Source organism: Sinohyriopsis cumingii, chromosome 17 (assembly GCF_028554795.1).
Source record: "Sinohyriopsis cumingii isolate HCF-2022 chromosome 17, ASM2855479v2, whole genome shotgun sequence".
Taxonomy (NCBI): domain Eukaryota; kingdom Metazoa; phylum Mollusca; class Bivalvia; order Unionida; family Unionidae; genus Sinohyriopsis; species Sinohyriopsis cumingii.
In genome coordinates, this window is record NC_142977.1 from 11,443,163 (window position 1) to 11,463,637 (window position 20,475).

At 34.3% G+C, this 20,475-nt stretch overlaps 1 protein-coding gene across 4 annotated transcripts in view; it reads right to left on the minus strand.

Moving 5' to 3' along the window:
- Positions 1 to 16,179, minus strand: part of LOC149777745 (cilia- and flagella-associated protein 77-like) — a 42,330-nt gene extending 26,151 nt beyond the window's left edge. For 3 of the 4 annotated variants that reach the window (XM_089938793.1, XM_089938792.1, XM_089938791.1), the window contains exons 1-4: positions 15,968 to 16,178; positions 12,557 to 12,653; positions 11,349 to 11,592; positions 7,364 to 7,466 (exon numbers count right to left, since the gene is read on the minus strand). In XM_089938793.1, the coding sequence (XP_089794919.1) occupies positions 7,364 to 7,466; positions 11,349 to 11,592; positions 12,557 to 12,653; positions 15,968 to 16,063 (540 nt within the window). In that variant the 5' untranslated portion in view covers positions 16,064 to 16,178. Of the gene's footprint in view, positions 1 to 7,363; positions 7,467 to 11,348; positions 11,593 to 12,556; positions 12,654 to 15,967 lie in introns of all 4 variants that reach the window. The other variant, XM_089938790.1, reaches the window with a different exon arrangement.
- Positions 16,180 to 20,475: the final 4,296 nt, after the last annotated feature.

The following is a 20,475-nucleotide window of genomic DNA, read 5'->3' on the forward strand; positions in this document are numbered from 1 at the left end:
CCCATCACATTGCCCTGCTGTAAAAACCCATCGAATTCCATGCTGTAACATTTCCGACATAACGCCCTGCTGTAACAAATCTAACATTTGCCCTGCTGTAACAAATCTAACATTTTGCCCTGCTATAAAAACTGATGATAATGCCCAACTGTGACAAATCCAACATAATGCCCCTGCTGTAACAAATCCAACACAATGCCCTTGCTGTTACAAATTCAACATAATTCCCTGGTGTAACAATCAATCATAATGCCCCTGCTGTAACAAATCCAACATAATGCCCCTTAAACATAATGCTCTCCTTTAACAACCCATTATTGATTTATTTATTTACTTGTTTTTTTTAAATATTTTTTTATTGATCATATGATTCTACCTTGCACAGATATATGTATATACATATATGAAGATTAAAATATAATTTTCCAGAATGCCTTATCTTTGAAAGCATGAGAATACTGTTTACAGTGTGCCTGTTTGTACTTATGTGCTATTTTGTGTGTAATGTACTATGTGTAATCTACCTATGTACTATTGCATGTGTAATCTACCTATATACTATTTATGTGAGTGATCTAACTTTGTAATATTGCAATGTGTAATCTACCTTTGTACTATTTATGTGTGTAACCTACATATGTATTATTGCATGTATGCAATCTATGTACTACTGCACTGTGTAATCTACCTATGTACTATTGCATGTGTGTAATCTACCAATGTACTGTGTATTATTTCACTGTGTAATCTACCTATGTATTATTGCATGTGTGTAAACTACCTAAGTATTATTGCATTGTGTAACCTACTCATGTATTTTTACATGTATGTAATCTACCTATGTAATACTGCATGTGTGTAATTTATGTACTTTTGCATGTGTGTAATCTACATATATACTATGTATTTGTGTAATCTACTTATATCCTATTTATGTGTGTAATCTACCTATATACTATTCATGTGTGTAATCTACTTATCTACTATTGCATGTGTGCAATCTACCTATGTACTATTGCATGTGTGTAATCTACCTATGTACTATTTATGTGAGTAATCTAACTTTGTAATATTGCAATGTGTAATCTACCTATGTACTATTTATGTGTGTAACATAGCTACGTACTATTGGAATGTGTAATCTACCTATGTACTATTTATGTGTGTAACATACCTATGTACTGTATGTGTGTAACATACCTATGTACTGTATGTGTGTAACATACCTATGTACTATTTATGGGTGTAACATACCTATGTACTGTATGTGTGTAACATACCTATGTACTATTTATGTGTGTAACATACCTATGTACTGTATGTGTGTAACATACATATGTACTGATTGTGTATAACATACATATGTACTATTTATTTGTGTAACATACCTATGTATTATTTATGTGTGTAACATACCTATGTACTATTGCTATGTGTGTAACATACCTATGTACTATTTATGTGTGTAACATACCTATGTACTATTGCAATGTGTGTAACATACCTATGTACTGTATGTGTGTAACATACCTATGTACTATTTATGTGTGTAACATACCTATGTACTGTATGTGTGTAACATACCTATGTACTATTTATGTGTGTAACATACCTATGTACTATTTATGTGTGTAATCTACCTATGCACTGTATGTGTGTAATCTACCTATTTATTACAGCATGTACATAATGTCCTTCAACCCCTCCTACACAATTAATCCTCACACCTGAAATTTGGGTCAGTGACTGGAGGAAGGTCTGATTTGGTTTTGAGGGTTTAACACAATTTTTCAGTACAATATAGACTACACATGGCAGCCAGTATATTCGTTGTAGGAAGATCCCAGTAAGAACCACTTACCCATGGAAAGCTAGTAACAAAGCTTTCTCAAATACCCATGTTGGCCAAGCCGATACTCTAACACAAGCAGACAGAGGTGAAATGTGAGTGATCTGGAATACACGCCTACATAAAATGGCTGTCTTCTTAGAAGAACTAGTACGATAAGGTTTTAACTGATCCTGCATGGAGAGAATTTGCTATCTTTGGTTTATTTGTTGCTAGCAGACTCCCAAGGAAAGATTACAGAAATTATAGCATGTCATATATGTATTTAAATTAAAGAAATCAAGACAAATGTTCCAGGATTACTGTTTAGGAAATTTTCTAAATCTTTTCACTCACTAAAGACATGCATCAGGATCTGTTGTCCAATACTGAAATGCCTTTATACAAAGATGCTTTCTTTACAAGTTGGTCAAATTCTATTAAGTGTTTTGTTTTTCTTGTGGATTTTTATAAATAAAGTTGTTTCAATGTTTTATGTTTTTCTACATTGCATAATGGTAACAAGATTACAGCATTTCTTGATATCTGAAACACTAGGACGCTTTTTGTTCAATTTGGTAAAATTCTGCCTATCAATTGTTATTAAAATGTTTGTCTATTTTTAATAATTCAACAATATTTGAAAACAGATCAGCGTCATTTGTACAAATTGAATTGCCTTTCATTCTAGAATGCTTTCTGCTAAATTTATCCAATTATACTGAGTTCTTTTTAAGGATTTATTTGAAGGATTATCTGTTTTTAGTAAAGATGACTTTCACAAATTTAAAATCTCTTCACGCCAGAATGCTTCTCTTGAATTTGGCAAATTCTATCAGATATTATTGTAAGAATTCATTTCAAGTTTTTTTTAAATTTTGGTAACAACAGCCACATATCACATTGGGTCAGCATTATCTGTAAGAAAACCCTGAAAACTTTTCATGCAAGGAAGCTTTTTGTCAAATAAATATTGTCAAATGCTGTTGGGCAGTTTTTGGGAAGTCATTTAGTTTTTTTCCATTTTTAGTAATGTTGGCCATATCTGATAATATAGACTGGCATAATTTATAAGAAATTGAACCTCTCATGCAAGTATGTTTTCTATCAAATCTGGACCAAAAATTCTGATGACAAGTCCTATTTACCAGCTGTCATATTTGACAGATTATCAGCAAGAATTTGTACAAATCTGAAATCCCTTCATGACTGAATACTTTCAAATAAATTTGCTCAAATTCTAATCAGCAAGTTTGGAGAAGAAATCGCTTTAAGTTGTTTCTATAATTAGCAACAAATTTTATGGTAAACATGAAACCCTTTATGATAAGATGCTCATTACAAAATTTACATGAAACTGATCCAGTGGCTTTTCAAAAGAAGAATAATATAGCAAAGATAACATATGACTAATCTTGCTTAGCTTTGCATGCAGGTGAGCTAAAAATAGCATCAAGATGTAAAAAAATATTCATACGATAATTTTAGGTGTTAGCTAGCTAAAATGTTTTGCGTTGGTTACTGAAATTATCTATATTATCATGCATAAAAATGAAAAACATATGAATGTATGCAGTGTATAAATTTATAAAATTATTAAATAGTCGATCCCCACATGCAGCTGCTCATCAATAGCCGATCCCCACAGGCAGCTGCTCATCAAATGGTACTATATTATTATGTTCCTTTACACCCATTGCAGCCTGGTGCCTAAGACCTGTAGTACACCCGAGGATCACTCATTTTACACTAGTCAGTGTACTAAACAAGTGCACCCCGTTTTTAAATGTTACAAGGGTACACTCTGTGTAAGTTTGAAGTGCTACTCTATGTCAGTAGGAGAAAAGATTTAAAAAATATGTTAATATTTCGTAACTTTTGTAACAAATAAATACCAAAATTTGTACACTGCACTGAATTACAAAAAACGTCCAGTAATAGAGAATTTGATGAAATGCTGATCTTATCTAATGACTCATCATACATCGCATGCACTGCACCATAAAATTGCAAACAAAATTAAATATGCATGTAATATACCATATAAACTCATTTATAAGTCAAGTCAAACTGCAAACAACAAACATCCTGATCTGCCATAGCACATGTGTGTGTGTGTGTGTGTGTGTGTGATTTGTATTTTTAACATAGCTTTTTTTAAAATTCAGTCATATCACTACGATGCCTGCAGTGTGACGGTTTATAGTGATGTCTAGCACTGGGGCATCATGCCGCAGACATGTAGCACGATGTCCCACCCAGTCACATTATCCTGACACCAGGACGACCAGTCCTAACACTAACCTCTTAATGCTGAGCGCCAAGCGAGGCAGATGTTAGTACCATTTTTGTAAGTCTTTGGTATGACTCAGCCAGGGATCGAACCCACAACCTCCCACATCCGAGGCAGACGCTCTAACCACTAGGCCACCGGAGCGATTTGCCATAGCATAATGTGCCTGTAGATTTGGGTCTATCTTGTTTGTTCTACTGATTATTCCTAACAAACTGCACAGACCCAGATCTGCTAGCACAGATCTGGGTCTGCAGATGGAGTTGGATTCAATTTATAAGTGAGTACATACGGTATGACATGCAAGTATGAAACCTTATATGAAATAATAACATTGTCTGGGAACAATACCTTTCAGAAATATTATATCTTTATTATAAATTTAACCTTTATATTTTGCATAATTAGCTATTCTTCTGGGTCAGTCTTAAGTCATATGGTATTGTTAACTTTTAGTAATAATTCAAATAATGAACAATATTATACATGCCAAAATATAACCTTATAAAGGGTCTACATACCAAATTATAGACTTATATAGGGTATAGATACCAAAATATAGACTTATAAAAGGTCTACACCAGTTGCTGTATGATTGTTACTTTTTTTTTCACTGTGCTATATAGTTTGAAGCAGCAGAGGAAAATTTACCATGAAATGTAAGGTTCATTTTGTCTTTTCAACTAACAAATTTATTTTCGGTATCAATAAAAGTAGCAACCATACTGGTAACTGGTTCTGGGTCGAATCTTAAATAGTCCTATTAATATAACCAGGATATGGCAACCTCATCGGTAACATCATATTACAGTAAACATGGAACTTTGATCAAGTAGCCCTCTAATTCTCAAAAGTATTACCGTACATACTCACTTATAAGTCAGGTCAAACCGCAAGCTGTATATGCCCACATCTGCTGTCTGATAATGTGCCAGCAGGTTTAGGCATTTTGATAAAAGTAATCAACAGAATAAACAACACCGACCCTGATGTTCCAGCACATTATGCGATGGCAAACCAGGACCTAGTTTGTTGTTTGCAGTTAGACTTGACTTACTCCCTCCATATAAAGTCATACCTTAGAACACAGTTTCTGTTCAAGGACAGATATGGCCAATGATCCCCATTTCATTATCCAGTACAATTATTAGCCAGTCTCAATACACATGATATGCTCTATGATTCCCATGGACAACATTATATTCAAGAAGTTATATTATAGTACTAAAACTATATAAGTACAATTGATCCTATATTAAAAATATATCCTACACTAAAAGTATAACAGACCATTGGATTACTTATCTTAGAGATGGTCACTATAAATGTAATTTGATCATAGCAGTTGGAAAAATAACATCCAAAAAACATGGCTGTATTTATAAAAGTTACTGTTGCTCCATCATGCAAGTAGAAGTAAGTATTTTTACTTTTGCTCCCATCACATATCTGCCAGTGGCCGGTTGAAATGGTAATTTTCATGGGAAAATTTACATATTTTCTGAAGACTTGTGTATGTACAATTAATGTAAACCAGAAATAGATTGAGGATATACACTGCAACAACATGCAGAGCACAGCAATGCAGTGCATCAATTACGGTCTGCACACAATTGGTCAATGCAATTTAGTGCACAAATTTTAACAAATGCACAGAATGCTGCACTGTGCCACATATAATTCAAATAAACTTTGTATAAGTCTACCACAGCAAACAATGAGTTTCCTTCATCTAAAGACTTCAAATATTTTTACTTCAAGTAATATGTTATTGAATCTAATTTTACCAACCAACCTAATATTACCAACCAACCTAATTTTACAACAAACCTAATTTTACCAACCAACCTAAAGATATTAAAGTGGTTTTAGACTGCCTGACCAACAGCTATGAAAAACATCCATTTTGCTAAAGAGTTAAATACTCCAACATAAGGGATTATCCTTAAGACAACCTGTCCATAATGGTCATTTATAGCCAGGTGTTAGAGACTCCAACATAAGGGATCATCCTTAAGACAACCTTACCATAATGGTCATTTATAGCCAGGTGTTAGAGACTCCAACATAAGGGATGACCCTTAAGACAACCTGTCCATAATGGTCATTTATATCCAGGTGTTAGAGAATCCAACATAAGGGATGACCCTTAAGACAACCTGTCCATAATGGTCATTTATAGCCAGGTGTTAGAGAATCCATCATACGGGATGATCCTTAAGACAACCTGTCCATAATGGTCATTTATAGCCAGGTATTAGAGACTCCAACATAAGGAATGACCCTTAAGACAACCTGTCCATAATGGTCATTTATAGCCAGGTGTTAGAGACTCCAACATAAGAGATGATCCTTAAGACAACCTGTCCATAATGGTCATTTGTAGCCAGGTGTTAGACAATCCAACATAAGGGATGATCCTTAAGACAACCTGTCCATAATGGTCATTTATAGCCAGGTGTTAGAGAATCCAACATATGGGATGATCCTTAAGACAACCTGTCTATAATGGTTATTTATAGCCAGGTGTTAGAGAATCCAACATAAGGGATGATCCTTACGATAACCTGTCCATAATGGTCATTTATAGCCAGGTGTTAGAGACTCCAACATAAGAGATGATCCTTAAGACAACCTGTCCATAATGGTCATTTGTAGCCAGGTGTTAGACAATCCAACATAAGGGATGATCCTTAAGACAACCTGTCCATAATGGTCATTTATAGCCAGGTGTTAGAGAATCCAACATATGGGATGATCCTTAAGACAACCTGTCTATAATAGTCATTTATAGCCAGGTGTTAGAGAATCCAACATACGGGATGATCCTTAAGACAACCTGTCCATAATGGTCATTTATAGCCAGATGTTAGAGAATCCAACATAAGGGATGATCCTTACGATAACCTGTCCATAATGGTCATTTATAGCCAGGTGTTAGAGAATCCAACATAAGGGTTGATCCTTAAGACAACCTGTCCATAATGGTCATTTATAGCCAGGTGTTAGTAAATCCAACATAAGAAATCATCCTTAAGACAACCTGTCCATAATTGTCATTTATGGCAAGGTTTTAGACTAGTACTCAAGTTCTCATATGCAGATTTGTGTGTCACAACAGTGGTTGTATTACACTGCACTGCATCAAACAAAACGTGTATCTTTCACCCAGGTGTGACACACACAATGTGTACAACTCATACCCTACATCTGAACTAAATATCAACAATCAGTATACTTACTTTTGTCTCCTCTTGCCTCTTGGCCAGCTCCAGTTGACGCCTTTGTTGTAACCATTTGTCTTGGTATTTGTGCTCAAGAAGGTCGAAAATTGGAGTAGATGGCCTGAAGTGATATGAAAACAAAACACATGGAGATAAACAACAAAAACGTTTATTTGCTGTAAAATTCATTTAATCTCATGAGTATTAATTTTCATGGTTTTTTATTTGGTACTTACATTCACAGATTGGAAAAAAGTTATAGTGTTTTTCTAAAAAAAAAAAACATTCATTTTTTGGATACAAATTAAGCATTTTAGCATTTTGTAAAAAAGCAATGAAAAATAGTGAATTCATGGTATTTTACTTGTAATGTATGATAAATTCTTGCAACTTATGTGATGCACTCCTGATATTTCAGATGTTGAGAGAAAACAGTCTTTCAGCAAGTGAAACCACAGAGCCTAGAGCTGAACTCCAATCCTCTATATGTGACCACATAACTTTGCAACATTTTGAACATCCATGTCTCTATCCAAAATGTTAAATGTGCATGATTCATAAAAAAGACACTCAAAGATAATGATGTTTCACAAGAATGGGCAACATGGCAGAAGAACATCTAGCTATATATGTTAAAAATAGATCCTCATAAGGATAAACAGACTTTTCGATCCTCATAAGGATGCACAGACTTTTAGACTCTCATGATACAAAGACCTTTAGATCCTCATGATACAAAGACCTTTAGATCCTCATAAGGACACATAGACCTTTAGATCCTTGTGATATACAGACCTTTAGATCCTCATGATACAAAGACCTTTAGATCCTCATAAGGATACACAGACCTTTAGATCCTCATAAAGATACACATACCTTTAGATCCTCATGATACACAGACCTTTAGATCCTCATGACACACAGACCTTTAGATCCTTGTGATATACAGACCTTTAGATCCTCATGATACACAGACTTTTAGACCCCCCCTCATGATACACAGACCTTTAGATCCTCATAAGGATAAGCAGACCTTTAGATTCTCATGATACACAGACTTTTAGATCCTCATAAGAATAAACAGGCCTTTAGATTCTCATAAAGATACACAGACCTTTAGAGCCTCATGAAACACAGACCTTTCGATCCTCATGACACACAGACCTTTAGATCCTCATGAAACACAGACCTTTAGATCCTCATGAAACACAGACCTTTAGACCCCCCTCATGATACACAGACCTTTCGATCCTCATGACACACAGACCTTTAGATCCTCATGAAACACAGACCTTTAGATCCTCATGAAACACAGACCTTTAGACCCCCCTCATGATACACAGACTTTTAGATCCTCATAAGGATACACAGACCTTTAGATCCTCATGACACACAGACCTTTAGATCCTCATGAAACACAGACCTTTAGATCCTCATGAAACACAGACCTTTAGACCCCCCTCATGATACACAGACTTTTAGATCCTCATAAGGATACAAAGACCTTTAGATCCTTATGATACACAGATCTTTAGATCCTCATGTTACACAGACCTTTAGACCCCCCTCATGATACACAGACCTTTAGATCCTCATAAGGATACACAGACCTTTAGACCCTCATGATACACATATCTTTAGATCCTCATGATACAAAGACCTTTAGATCCTCATAAGGATACACAGACCTTTAGATCCTCATAAGGATACACAAACCTTTAGATCCTCATAAAGATACACAGACCTTTAGATCCTCATGATACACAGACCTTTAGACCCCCCTCATGATACACAGACCTTTAGATCCTCATAAGGATACACAAACCTTTAGATCCTCATAAAGGTACACAGACCTTTAGATCCTCATGATACACAGACCTTTAGATCCTCATGACACACAGACCTTTAGACCCTCATGATACATAGATCTTTAGATCCTCATGATACACAGACCTTTAGACCCCACTCATGATACACAGACCTTTAGATCCTCATAAGGATAAACAGACCTTTAGATTCTCATGATACACAGACCTTTAGATCCTCATGAAACACAGACCTTTAGATCCTCATGACACACAGACCTTTAGATCCTCATGACACACAGACCTTTAGATCCTCATAAGGATACACAGACCTTTAGATCCTTATGATACACAGATCTTTAGATCCTCATGATACACAGACTTTAGACCCCCCTCATGATACACAGACCTTTAGATCCTCAAAAGGATACACAGACCTTTAGACCCTCATGATACACATATCTTTAGATCCTCATGATACACATACCTTTCGATCCTCATGATACACAGATCTTTAGATCCTCATGATACACAGACCTTTAGACCCCCTCATAATACAGAGACCTTTAGATCTTCATAAGGATACACAGACCTTTATACCCTCATGATACACATATCTTTAGACCCTCGTGATACACAGATCTTTAGATCCTCATGCTACACAGACCTTTAGATCCTCATGATACACAGATCTTTAGACCCTTATGATACACAGACTTTTAGACCCCCTCATGATACAGACACCTTTAGATCGTCAAAAGGATATACAGACCTTTAGACCATCATAAGGATACAAAGACCTTTAGACCATCATGAGGATACACAGACCTTTAGATCCTCATAGGATATACAGACCAAATAGCCTCATAGACCGATCCATTAGCCTAAGTGGTTAGAGCATATGCCTCAGATGCAGGAAGTCGCGGGTCGCCAAGTCATACCAAAGACTTATTAAAATGGTACTAGCAGCTGCTTCCCTTGGTGCTCAGCATTAATAGGTTAGTGTTAGGACTTTTCAGCCTGGTGTCAGGATAATGTGACTAGGTGGGACATGATGCTACATGTCTGTGGCATCATGCCCCAGTGCTAGACATCACTATGAACTGCCATACTGTAGACATTGTAGCGATATGCTAAAACTGTTAAAGCTCTGTTAAAAATCCAAACACACACACACATACAAAGAGCCTCAAAATTATAAGAAGATCTTTATAATATAATTCTATGACTTTGTGACCATCACTAAAATACCTGCATCTGTAATTTTTAATGTTACTCCCTTTGAAAGGAAAATGATTTGAAGAAATCATTAAATTTTAAATGAGTCTTAGTATTGCTCACTTGGCTATCCATAATCACAAGTCATCAAACTGCCATCAAACAGTCATCAAACAGTCATCAAACAACCATCAAATAGTCATCAAACAGCCATCAAATAGTCATTGAACAGTCATCAAATAGTCATCAAACAGCCATCAAATAGTCATCAAACAGCCATCAAACAGTTGTGACATTGATAACATAATTAGACTCAGGATTTCAAATGCGCCATTTGCCAACATTATTCTTTGGTTTCCTCATATGAAATCAGTATTTTTCATGAATGGAATCTTATATCTATAATAATTTAAAATTAAATTTATGAAATTCATCCAATCCTCTCAGCTTTCTGCTTGCCAGGGATCACAAAAGATAGAAATTATTCAAATTAATTTATACATTTTATAAAGATAGAAATTATTAAAATTAATTTATACATTTTATACAATTAGAAATTATTAAAATTAATTTATACATTTTATAAGATAGAAATTATTAAAATTAATTTATACATTTTATAAAGATAGAAATTATTAAAATTAATTTATACATTTTATAAAGATAGAAATTATTAAAATTAATTTATACATTTTATAAAATTAGAAATTATTAAAATTAATTTATACATTTTATCTGAAATAAAAGCTCATACTAAGACCCCTTTTGAAAGTGATATGATAAATCATGCTTGAGAATTAATAATTTAAAAAATGCTTGCCAATTAGGTTCATCAAAGGCTCTCTAAATTTCTCTGCATGGTTCCATTCTGAGTCATTAGGAAATCCTGCACTCCAATTATCTCATTGTCTTGTCTGTTGGCATTGAGACAACAATAAAGTGATAATCTATTGGATGATTTAGGTAAAAGGCATGTTTACCTTGTTGAAATTCCAAAAACCATGGTTGGTGGTATCCGCCGGGTGCGACTCCTCTGTTTATCATCACCGGATGCTTTTCGGCGCACATCATGTGTGGCCCGGAATTCATACTGCTCATTGGCTGACACAAGACCTGAGGTCACTGCAGCTCTGTTTAATGCCATGAAATCTCTCTCTGCAGTCTTCTTTTCTTTCTTTCTGAATGGCAAGGTTGTGGACTGTAATGTGGGCCAGCCATGAAGAGCTACAAGAGAATTAATGGTATACTAAGAATACTAGGGTATAATTACATATAAGACTGACACTATAATGATATTCTTTCTCTCTCCTTAATTTACAGCAAATATCCTCAATTTGCTGAATATTATGGGCTCATAAATGAGGTAGTGCCTGTTTTGTGGTGCTGGGATACCATCCACAGTAGCAATACTGGCAAAGTATCTACTCATTTTTGACCTGTAATTTCAATGGAGCAATGACTTACCCATTAGTATCCCTGTTTGAACTATGATGTACAGTTTACTATATCTGACCAGATGTTGGTGATGACTGAGTTGTTAGGAAACACATCTAATTGACCACATGGAACAATTGAAACTGAGACCTCTCTCACCTACAGACACACACAAAAGGACACCAGTATATTTACTTTTTCCTTGTAAGTTCTATCACATGAAACTTATATGAAAAATCATGTATTTGAAGAACATTCCTTTTTAAAATATCAGAGATTTAAATCAAATATGCCCCCATGCTGCTGTTTTTGTCATGTTTTTATGACTGAATATCTTTCACTTTAGATATAGGTGCAAAAATCACTGCATTGATAATAGTACCTACGTTTTTCTATTTAATATTTTGTCATATGATTTTGTTTTGATTATCACTTGCTTTACCTGTGCAGCTATGACACAGCTATTGGCAATGCTTTGCAAATCAAACTATGACACAGCTATTGGCAATGCTTTGCAATCAAACTATGACACAGCTATTGGCAGTGTCATGCCAGTCAAACTATGAAACAGCTATTGGCAGTGTCATGCCAGTCAAACTTTGTCACGGCTATTGGTAACGTCATGCAAGTCAAACTATGACTCAGCTATTGGCAGCATTATGCAAGTCCAATATTCTTTAATATTATTGTGAAGTTTGCTAAGATCTCATTCTACCACATGTATAAATACACTAAAAATACAGATTTTTGATACCTTCTGTTGTGCCTCCATGCTGATCTTCATTTGGTCGTCCAAAAGTGTAACTTTCTGGTAAACAAACACCTCTTCGCTTTGGTCTACCTAGCTCAGGCTGGAAAAGGAAAGAAAAAAAAAAGAAAAAGAAATTGAGAAAAGAAACTCAAGAGCCATTTATTTTAAATGCTATTTAAAAGTGTCACAAGATTCATTTCAGTTTTGTTTTTATCCAAATTTTTATCCATGTGTCATACAATAATTTTTTGCATATCTGCACAAAAGAGCATTGAATATTTTCTCATCAATTTTCAAAATTCAAATAAATTTTAAGAGTTTATTTGTTTATTGTTAAACAGGAAAGTACTTAAGTTTTCTAGACAATATGCAACAATGTCATTTAAAGTATATTTCAAAGAATGAATTCTGAAATAAATCATATATTTCCACCATTTCAAACTCTCATATATTTTGGAATAATATCATCTATTCGAATAAGCCTGTCAGTGCCTCTAGATATACCCATCTAAAAATGACCCTGAATTAATAGAAGAAAAGAAGAAAAGAAAAACACGGCTACTGGTGACATTTTCATTCATATTTTACTGTTTATATTTAAGAAACTTAATATTTGCCATAGAAAATCAATCTTACAGGCATTTTCAAAGTAACAGAGTAGTTAGTGGTAATGGTGATGATTATGACTATGATAAATTTGTCAAATATCCAGAACCACAGATTTGGCAATCCAATGATCGGACTAAGTCCTAAAGAAGAACTGTCCTTTAACCTTTCTGGACAGTACTGGTCCAGTAATCATATATTTAATAGCATTATTATCAGTAATTAAGTAAATATTACAGTCTGTAGTAATCTGGCATGTTTAAAAAGATAAAATGTTAAAAATACAAATTTTAAAATAATTCCGTTAAATATAAATACTCATAAGATTTTACATTTGAACTTCAGGCTTATTTGAAATTATACTGGTCTATCCATGATGGAATGATAACATTTGTGCCATGCAGGGTCATTATATGTGTTGTTTCATGAACAATGTAAAACAGTTTTGATTCAAGTAAACTTTAGCAAATATGGATTCTATTCACCCCTGTACCAGTAAAAGTGATTAAATTCTATCAGCTGTTAAGTCATTAATGGTCACAGATTGTCAATTACAGACACTTGGACTAAAGAACGCCTTTTACTGGACTATTATGAATCTTTACTTCTGCTTAATTAGCTTGGAATTTCCATAAGACAAATTATATATTGCCCTAGCAGAATTTACTGTGTGTACAAATCTTACAGTACAAGAATAAACTTTCTCTTTTTGCATATTCCTCTCTCTACCTCTCTATTTATTAAATTTGTTTTAATTTAAAAATACAAATAAGTTACACATAATACTTTGTAACTATAATTGCATAAGATTATATTTGTGTTTGTTGCCGATTTCTGTTACTCTATTTTGTAATCAGCAAATTTGCTTCATTTATATATACATGTACAGTACATTGTAAAAAGTATAAATTTCAGGAAACATAGCAGTAGTTCATAAAAGTGAATAATATGGATATTTGGCAACCAGATAATTGATATTTTACTGTATAAAGGAGTGATACTGATGTGAGTGATGGAACTAGAAGAGGTATTAATAATACAGAAACCGAGTTTAATTATTCACTGGTAGCTGGAGATAAAATCTAATGAGTGAAAACCTTTCCTGTCATAAATATCAGTAAGATAGTACAACCTTTCACCATTCAGCTAACTACATAAGAATTAGATTTTTGTATTAGTTTTTTAGTCTTTTTTGCAGATCTGGCTTATTATGCCATTTTAAAAGAGGTAGGAGAAAGTCTAGTTATGAGATTCATTCACAGTGATAACAAAAGGAAAAGCATAGCAGGGATGTGGAAATCCAATGGCTGATATACCCAGTTTGCCCCATGAAACTGCCTGGCAAGCACAATTTTGCCTTTCATTTTTCATGGAAAAGAGAGAAAAATTATGAAATTAATATCATCTTCCTGAATAACAATATACTGTACAGTCAAACATGAGTTAAAGGAAATCTGTATTAAGCAAACACTTGAAAAGTCATTTTTCTGTGGCCTTTTCATGTAGTTACGAGACCTGTTAGACAACCACCTCTCTCAGAGACTACTAATATCTTAATTCATTTATTATGGCAGGGAGTTAATAGTCTATATGTAGGCTCCATTCCCAATCAATAAATGTGTTTTTTTTCTAACTTTTCCCAAACAAAATCCACTTTTTGACAAGCTAGGTTGGAGGGTCAGATTACAAGTAATTTAAAAAAAACTGTGTTTTCTTATTCCATTCCTAAGTGATAAACGAAAAAGAACTATTACAAGTAAAACTCTGCATTCATCACAGTGTTTTATTGTAATGTATACAAATTTTGTTGTGCTGGATTCTTGGAATTGCTTGGTAATTACTTCATAAAATTATGAGTAATCATCCTTGCATATAAATGACATCAAAGTGCCCATGTTATGCCGCTACACTGGTAGGCACAACAAAACCAGCTTATAACATCAATGAAAAAGAATGCTCAGAATTATAAAAATATTTGATAATCATCAATTACTTTGATTTTTTTAAAAAGAAAAGCTTCTCTTATTTGGTTTTGTTGGTTATAACCCCACCATGATTTACTATTTTTGGCAAATACTAGTAATTGTATGTAGTCAACAAATATTGTCTTGTGTTGCTGCCCATCACTATTAGACTCAAACTACCACAAACTGTTTATGGTAGCAACTGTTTTAATGCATTAAAATGTGATGTCGTTAGCTCACTAATACACATGAAGATTTCTGTTTCTATTATTCTGAAAATGTCCCATTTCTTTTGTTGAGACATATATTTCCCCAATTCTAATACCCAACACTGTAAATGGTAGGAAAATCCCTGTATGGACAAGTACATAATATCATAGAGGTGTGTTGTCACAAAACTATGGACAAGTGCCTCCAGCATTCGGACAAATATAAATTTTGCAATTTCCTTGGCTGGGCACATTAGACTATTTTTAAGATTTCCACACCTCTTTGTACAGAACCAGGCCTATCCCTTGAGGAAATGTAATCAAAATATGTACCACAAAAGGGGAGGCGCCTGGTTGCAACTGTTTCAATTTTCCCAAAGAAGATATCTGAAATCCGAAAGTGTCGATGACTTAAACAGTCTTGTTGTTAAGTCTGTGTGCTAAATATGTTTGAAGAAATTAAGAAAAGGCTTATTAAAACTATATTTAAACTGATTTAATTTAAATGAGATTTTTCAGACACATATATGATCAACAAAGATGTGGTCGTGGAGAGAGAGAGAGAGAGAGAGAGAGAGAGAGAGAGAGAGAGAGAGTGAGAGAGAGAAAGCGAGAGAAAGATAAAGAGGAGTTACCCGCAATAATAATTCATTTTGTAGCATTGATTCCCTCTGGTTACCAAGTTCTCCAGTGGCGGTATAAATGAATGGATTCTCCACCGACATCGCCATATTTAAACAGGTTTATGACACTAGCTACTGCCAATACTGGGCTTTACAAGTAAGTCGGTAACAACACACTTCTACTTAAACGTAAGGAGGAAAATCTCCATAGCGACTGTAAGCAAGTAAACTAGTCTGCTTGTTCAGCATGATCATTCCATTGAAGATACTTATGCCATTGGTATAGAACCAGTCAGGAAAATAAGGCGCCCTCTTTTGTCAAACTTTGAGAGGACAATACTCTTGCACGAATTACTACGCTTGCTAAGTGTAGGACATTCTTAAAGTTGGGGAGGATCAGGCATTATTATTAGCATATTCTAATTCGCTACAGTTTCTGTCAAAAATATTTCAAGAAACAGTACATTTTAGTTCAGTTTTGCATCTATCCTAGAGAATCATTATTATTATTATTATTATTATTATTATTGTTGTTTTTGTTGTTGTTGTTGTTGTCGTCGTCGTTGTTGTTTCTACTGTTGTTGTCGCTGACGTTGACGTTTGTTATTATTATTGTTGTTATTTATTAGAGAAAGTGAATGAAAATCATCGTTGTCTTCGTTTTCTGTTGTTATTGATGATGATGACGATGACGACGACGACGACGATGATGATACGGTGCAGGCGGCGGAGATGACGGTATTGGTGGTCAGGTGACCACAAAAATTTGCACTTTTATCAAACTTGTTAAATAATCTTATATCATCAACTTATTAGATTGATTTTGATGTCGAGGAAGATCTGAGATAATCTTGTATCTAAATGACCGACTGGAGACCTAACATTTTGCTAAAACTTGGCAAAGCAATATATTACTATGGACTCAAATAATTTCTATAGCGAGTGAGATCTGTTACTGAGATAATCTTGTATCTAACTGACTGATTGGAAACCTAACATTTTGCTAAAACTTGGCAAAATAATATATCACCATGGTCTTACATAATTTCTATAGCAAGTGAGATCTGTTACTGAAATAATCTTGTATCTAGCTGACTGACTGGAGAACTAACATTTTGCTAAAACTTGGCAAAACAATATATCATTATGGTCTCAGATAATTTTTATAGTGAGTGAGGTCTGTTACTGAGACAATCTTGCATCTGATATCAGGAGCTTGTTATCTCTCATAAGATTGAAATTTTCACCTATTATCACTTAAACATTGTAAATAGGTCATGACTTCAAGGTCTTGGGCAAATTTTATTATTAGCGAGATTGACGGATGTGAAATGGGTCTTTATCACTTGGAAGATAGTTCATGAAACTATAGTGAAATAGGTAAATCAGCAAGATATATAATGTTTGTTATTTACATAGGATTGTGTTCTTACATTACTACAAAAGCCTATTTAGTGAAATGGTTAACTATTAAGTCAGCAGAGTGATATTAGCCCCACTTGTGCCTCTTTAATATTTAATGGCATTTTCATATATAAGTGACCTTAAGCACAAGATGGTAGATTCTCAATTTAAATTTTCATAAACAAAATCCGCACTTTTGCATTATCAGACTGTACATCTGCAGCGTTGACAGAAAATCCCCCAAATCTGGATAAAGTACACGTATTGGAGGAAATGATGATGATGATGATGATGATGATGATTATTATTATTGTTATTACTATTATTATTATTATTATTATTATTATTATTATTATTTTGTTGTTAATTATCATTTCCTCGACGACAGTGGTCATGATTCATTTTATCATTATTATTTATATTTCGATAATAATAATAATAATAATAATAATAATAATAATAATAATAATAATAATAACAATAATAATCAATAATAGTATTGCCAGACTTTTACAGGTATATTATATTGACATATTCAGTGTAGAGAGTTGATTGTACATATTTGTCGGTCTCAAGTTCACTTGTGTGTCTGTTCATCTTTGACGGCCTATAACCAGAAAATGCAGCTCGACTCTATATTGCATTTTCCTTGTCATTTCAGAGTTGCTTCCCTTTAAATAAGTACCGTTCGAGCTTCCATTTTAACTAAATATATTGACACTGTAGTAATAATAAATGGAGATAAGCGATAAAAGGTTTTATTATTTAGTGGATTTTATTTGCATAGATGTATTTTGTGTTTTTATTGACAGAAAATCAAGCGTCAAACATTATATATTTATATGCATGCCGTAATATCTCAACCATTTTCCAGATTAAATTCTTCTACAGCTGGAATTAAAATATTCTAATATGTTTCTAGTTTAAACGCTACCCACCGTCTATTCCTCTGTACGTTGTATCTCTTATCACGATTACGATTTCTTCTTTTTCTTTTTCTTTTCTTTCTTTTTTTTTGGGGGGGGGTAGGAGTGGGGTACCTTCCAAGAGATTTTTGCATTTTTACTTCGAAAATTGTTTAAACTAAACATTACTATATATCCAGTAGTATGCTCTCTCTCTCTCTCTCTCTCTCTCTCTCTCTCTCTCTCTCGTAATATGTTGACAACCATTTTTATATACCCCTTGCCAGTATGCACGTTTTAATTCATTCCATGGAGATAAATTCGTAAGTGTCAAGTGGACCCTATTTCTTCTGACAGTGTCTGTTTTATTCGTTTTATAACCCTCACTATTACATAATATTGCAGGCAAAATATTACTATTGCCAGGAAAAGGGACGCCTTTAAGTCGAGTCGTTATGTTTGTCCGTTCTTGAGTTTGTCCGTTTGTCCCTTCTGTCGATGGAAACAATCATAATGTTGTATCTCAGAAAATTACGTGCATACAATCACTGTTCATTTAAATAACCTCGCAGCGCAAGGACTAGCTACATGGATTTATTTTAAATACTCTGTATTTAATTTTATAACAATACTATATTAACTTCAAAGGCATAGGGTGTGGTTTGGATTTTTATCGTAGCTTTAACAATTTTTCAGTCATATCGCTACGATGTCTGCAGCGTGACAGTTTATAGTGATGTCTATCACTGGGGCATCATGCTGCAGACATGTAGCATAATGTCCCACCCAGTCACATTATCCTGACACCAGGCCGACCAGTCCTAACACTAACCTCTTAATGCTGAGCGTCAAGCGAGGCAGCTGTTAGTACCATTTTTGTAAGTCTTTGGTATGACTCGGCCGATGATCGTACCCACGACCTCCCACATCCAAGGCGGACGCTCTAACCACCAGGCCACCTGAGCGGTCAAAGGCATAGCTAAACAGCATAAAAAATATGCATAATGGATGCAAAGATTGCCGTCACTTTTGGCATTGCGACTTTTATCTTTGATGACATTCATTTAAGGACTCGTAATTAGTAATATGTGCCTCCTGGGGTCATATGGATCCTACATAGGCGACATTAGGTTATCGCGCAGCCCACCTTTGAGGGTCAAAGGAAAATCCTGTTAATATGGTGCATGAACTTAAATGCAGCCACCACTTGGTGGTCAAGAGTGTTTATAGAATAAAACGTTTTTATGGGACCAAAATGTTTATAGGGTCAAACGTTTTTTAGGAGTCGAATAGGAATGGCGATGTAAAAATTGTTTATCTATCGTCCAGCACCCCACACTACGCAATAAAACTTTGCGTGTAGTGACCGATATTCTGTCACCCACTATCCAACACATCACACCATAATATCAAATACGTCGTAAGCAGTGACAAATACTCCGTCATCTACTATCCAACCGCCCACACTATACCATCAACACGACATATGTTGTGACCGATACCCCTTTAGCGGCTATCACACACGTCACACTATGCCATCAACACGACGTGACCTGCTGTCTAGTGGTTATATTTATACAGCTAAGGTTTAAGAATAGAACATTACCTATTCCTCATGTTGGAGGTGTCAGTAAATTTGCATAAATTGTACAGATGTTATAATATATCTTTAATCAAGTGATCCAGTTTATAATAAAACTAAATTGGACTTGGCTAAAAGCAGTAGAACATTTTCGACACTGTACCTTGCTTCAGCGGAGAATAGACAAAGTCAGGATTATAAGAATATAATGGTGGCACTCCAGTTTTGCATTTTACATAGGGTTAGATTTTTAAAGACAAACGATTTCCCTGTTTTTTCTCTCTATTTATCCTGGCTGTTTAAAAAGAACCTTGTACATGTTGGGTTTTGTTAGATTAGCTTTTAATTCCCTTAATTTGATGCATCAAAGGTAAATTGTATATAAAAAAGAACCAATATTTTTTTTACTTTTTATATAATCTGTAATTAATTCACTACACTTCTGGAAGTTGGTATTGTCTTATACATGTCACTCTCTCAAATAATATATGTAGAACGCACCCAATGGCCTAGACTAAATATAGTACTAAACTTCCGAACTGTCACTGATTTTAGCCTGAAAAAAAATCGAAACAAATCTTTACAAAAATGTTTGATTAGATTAAAAGTGATACCAAAATTTTAAAACT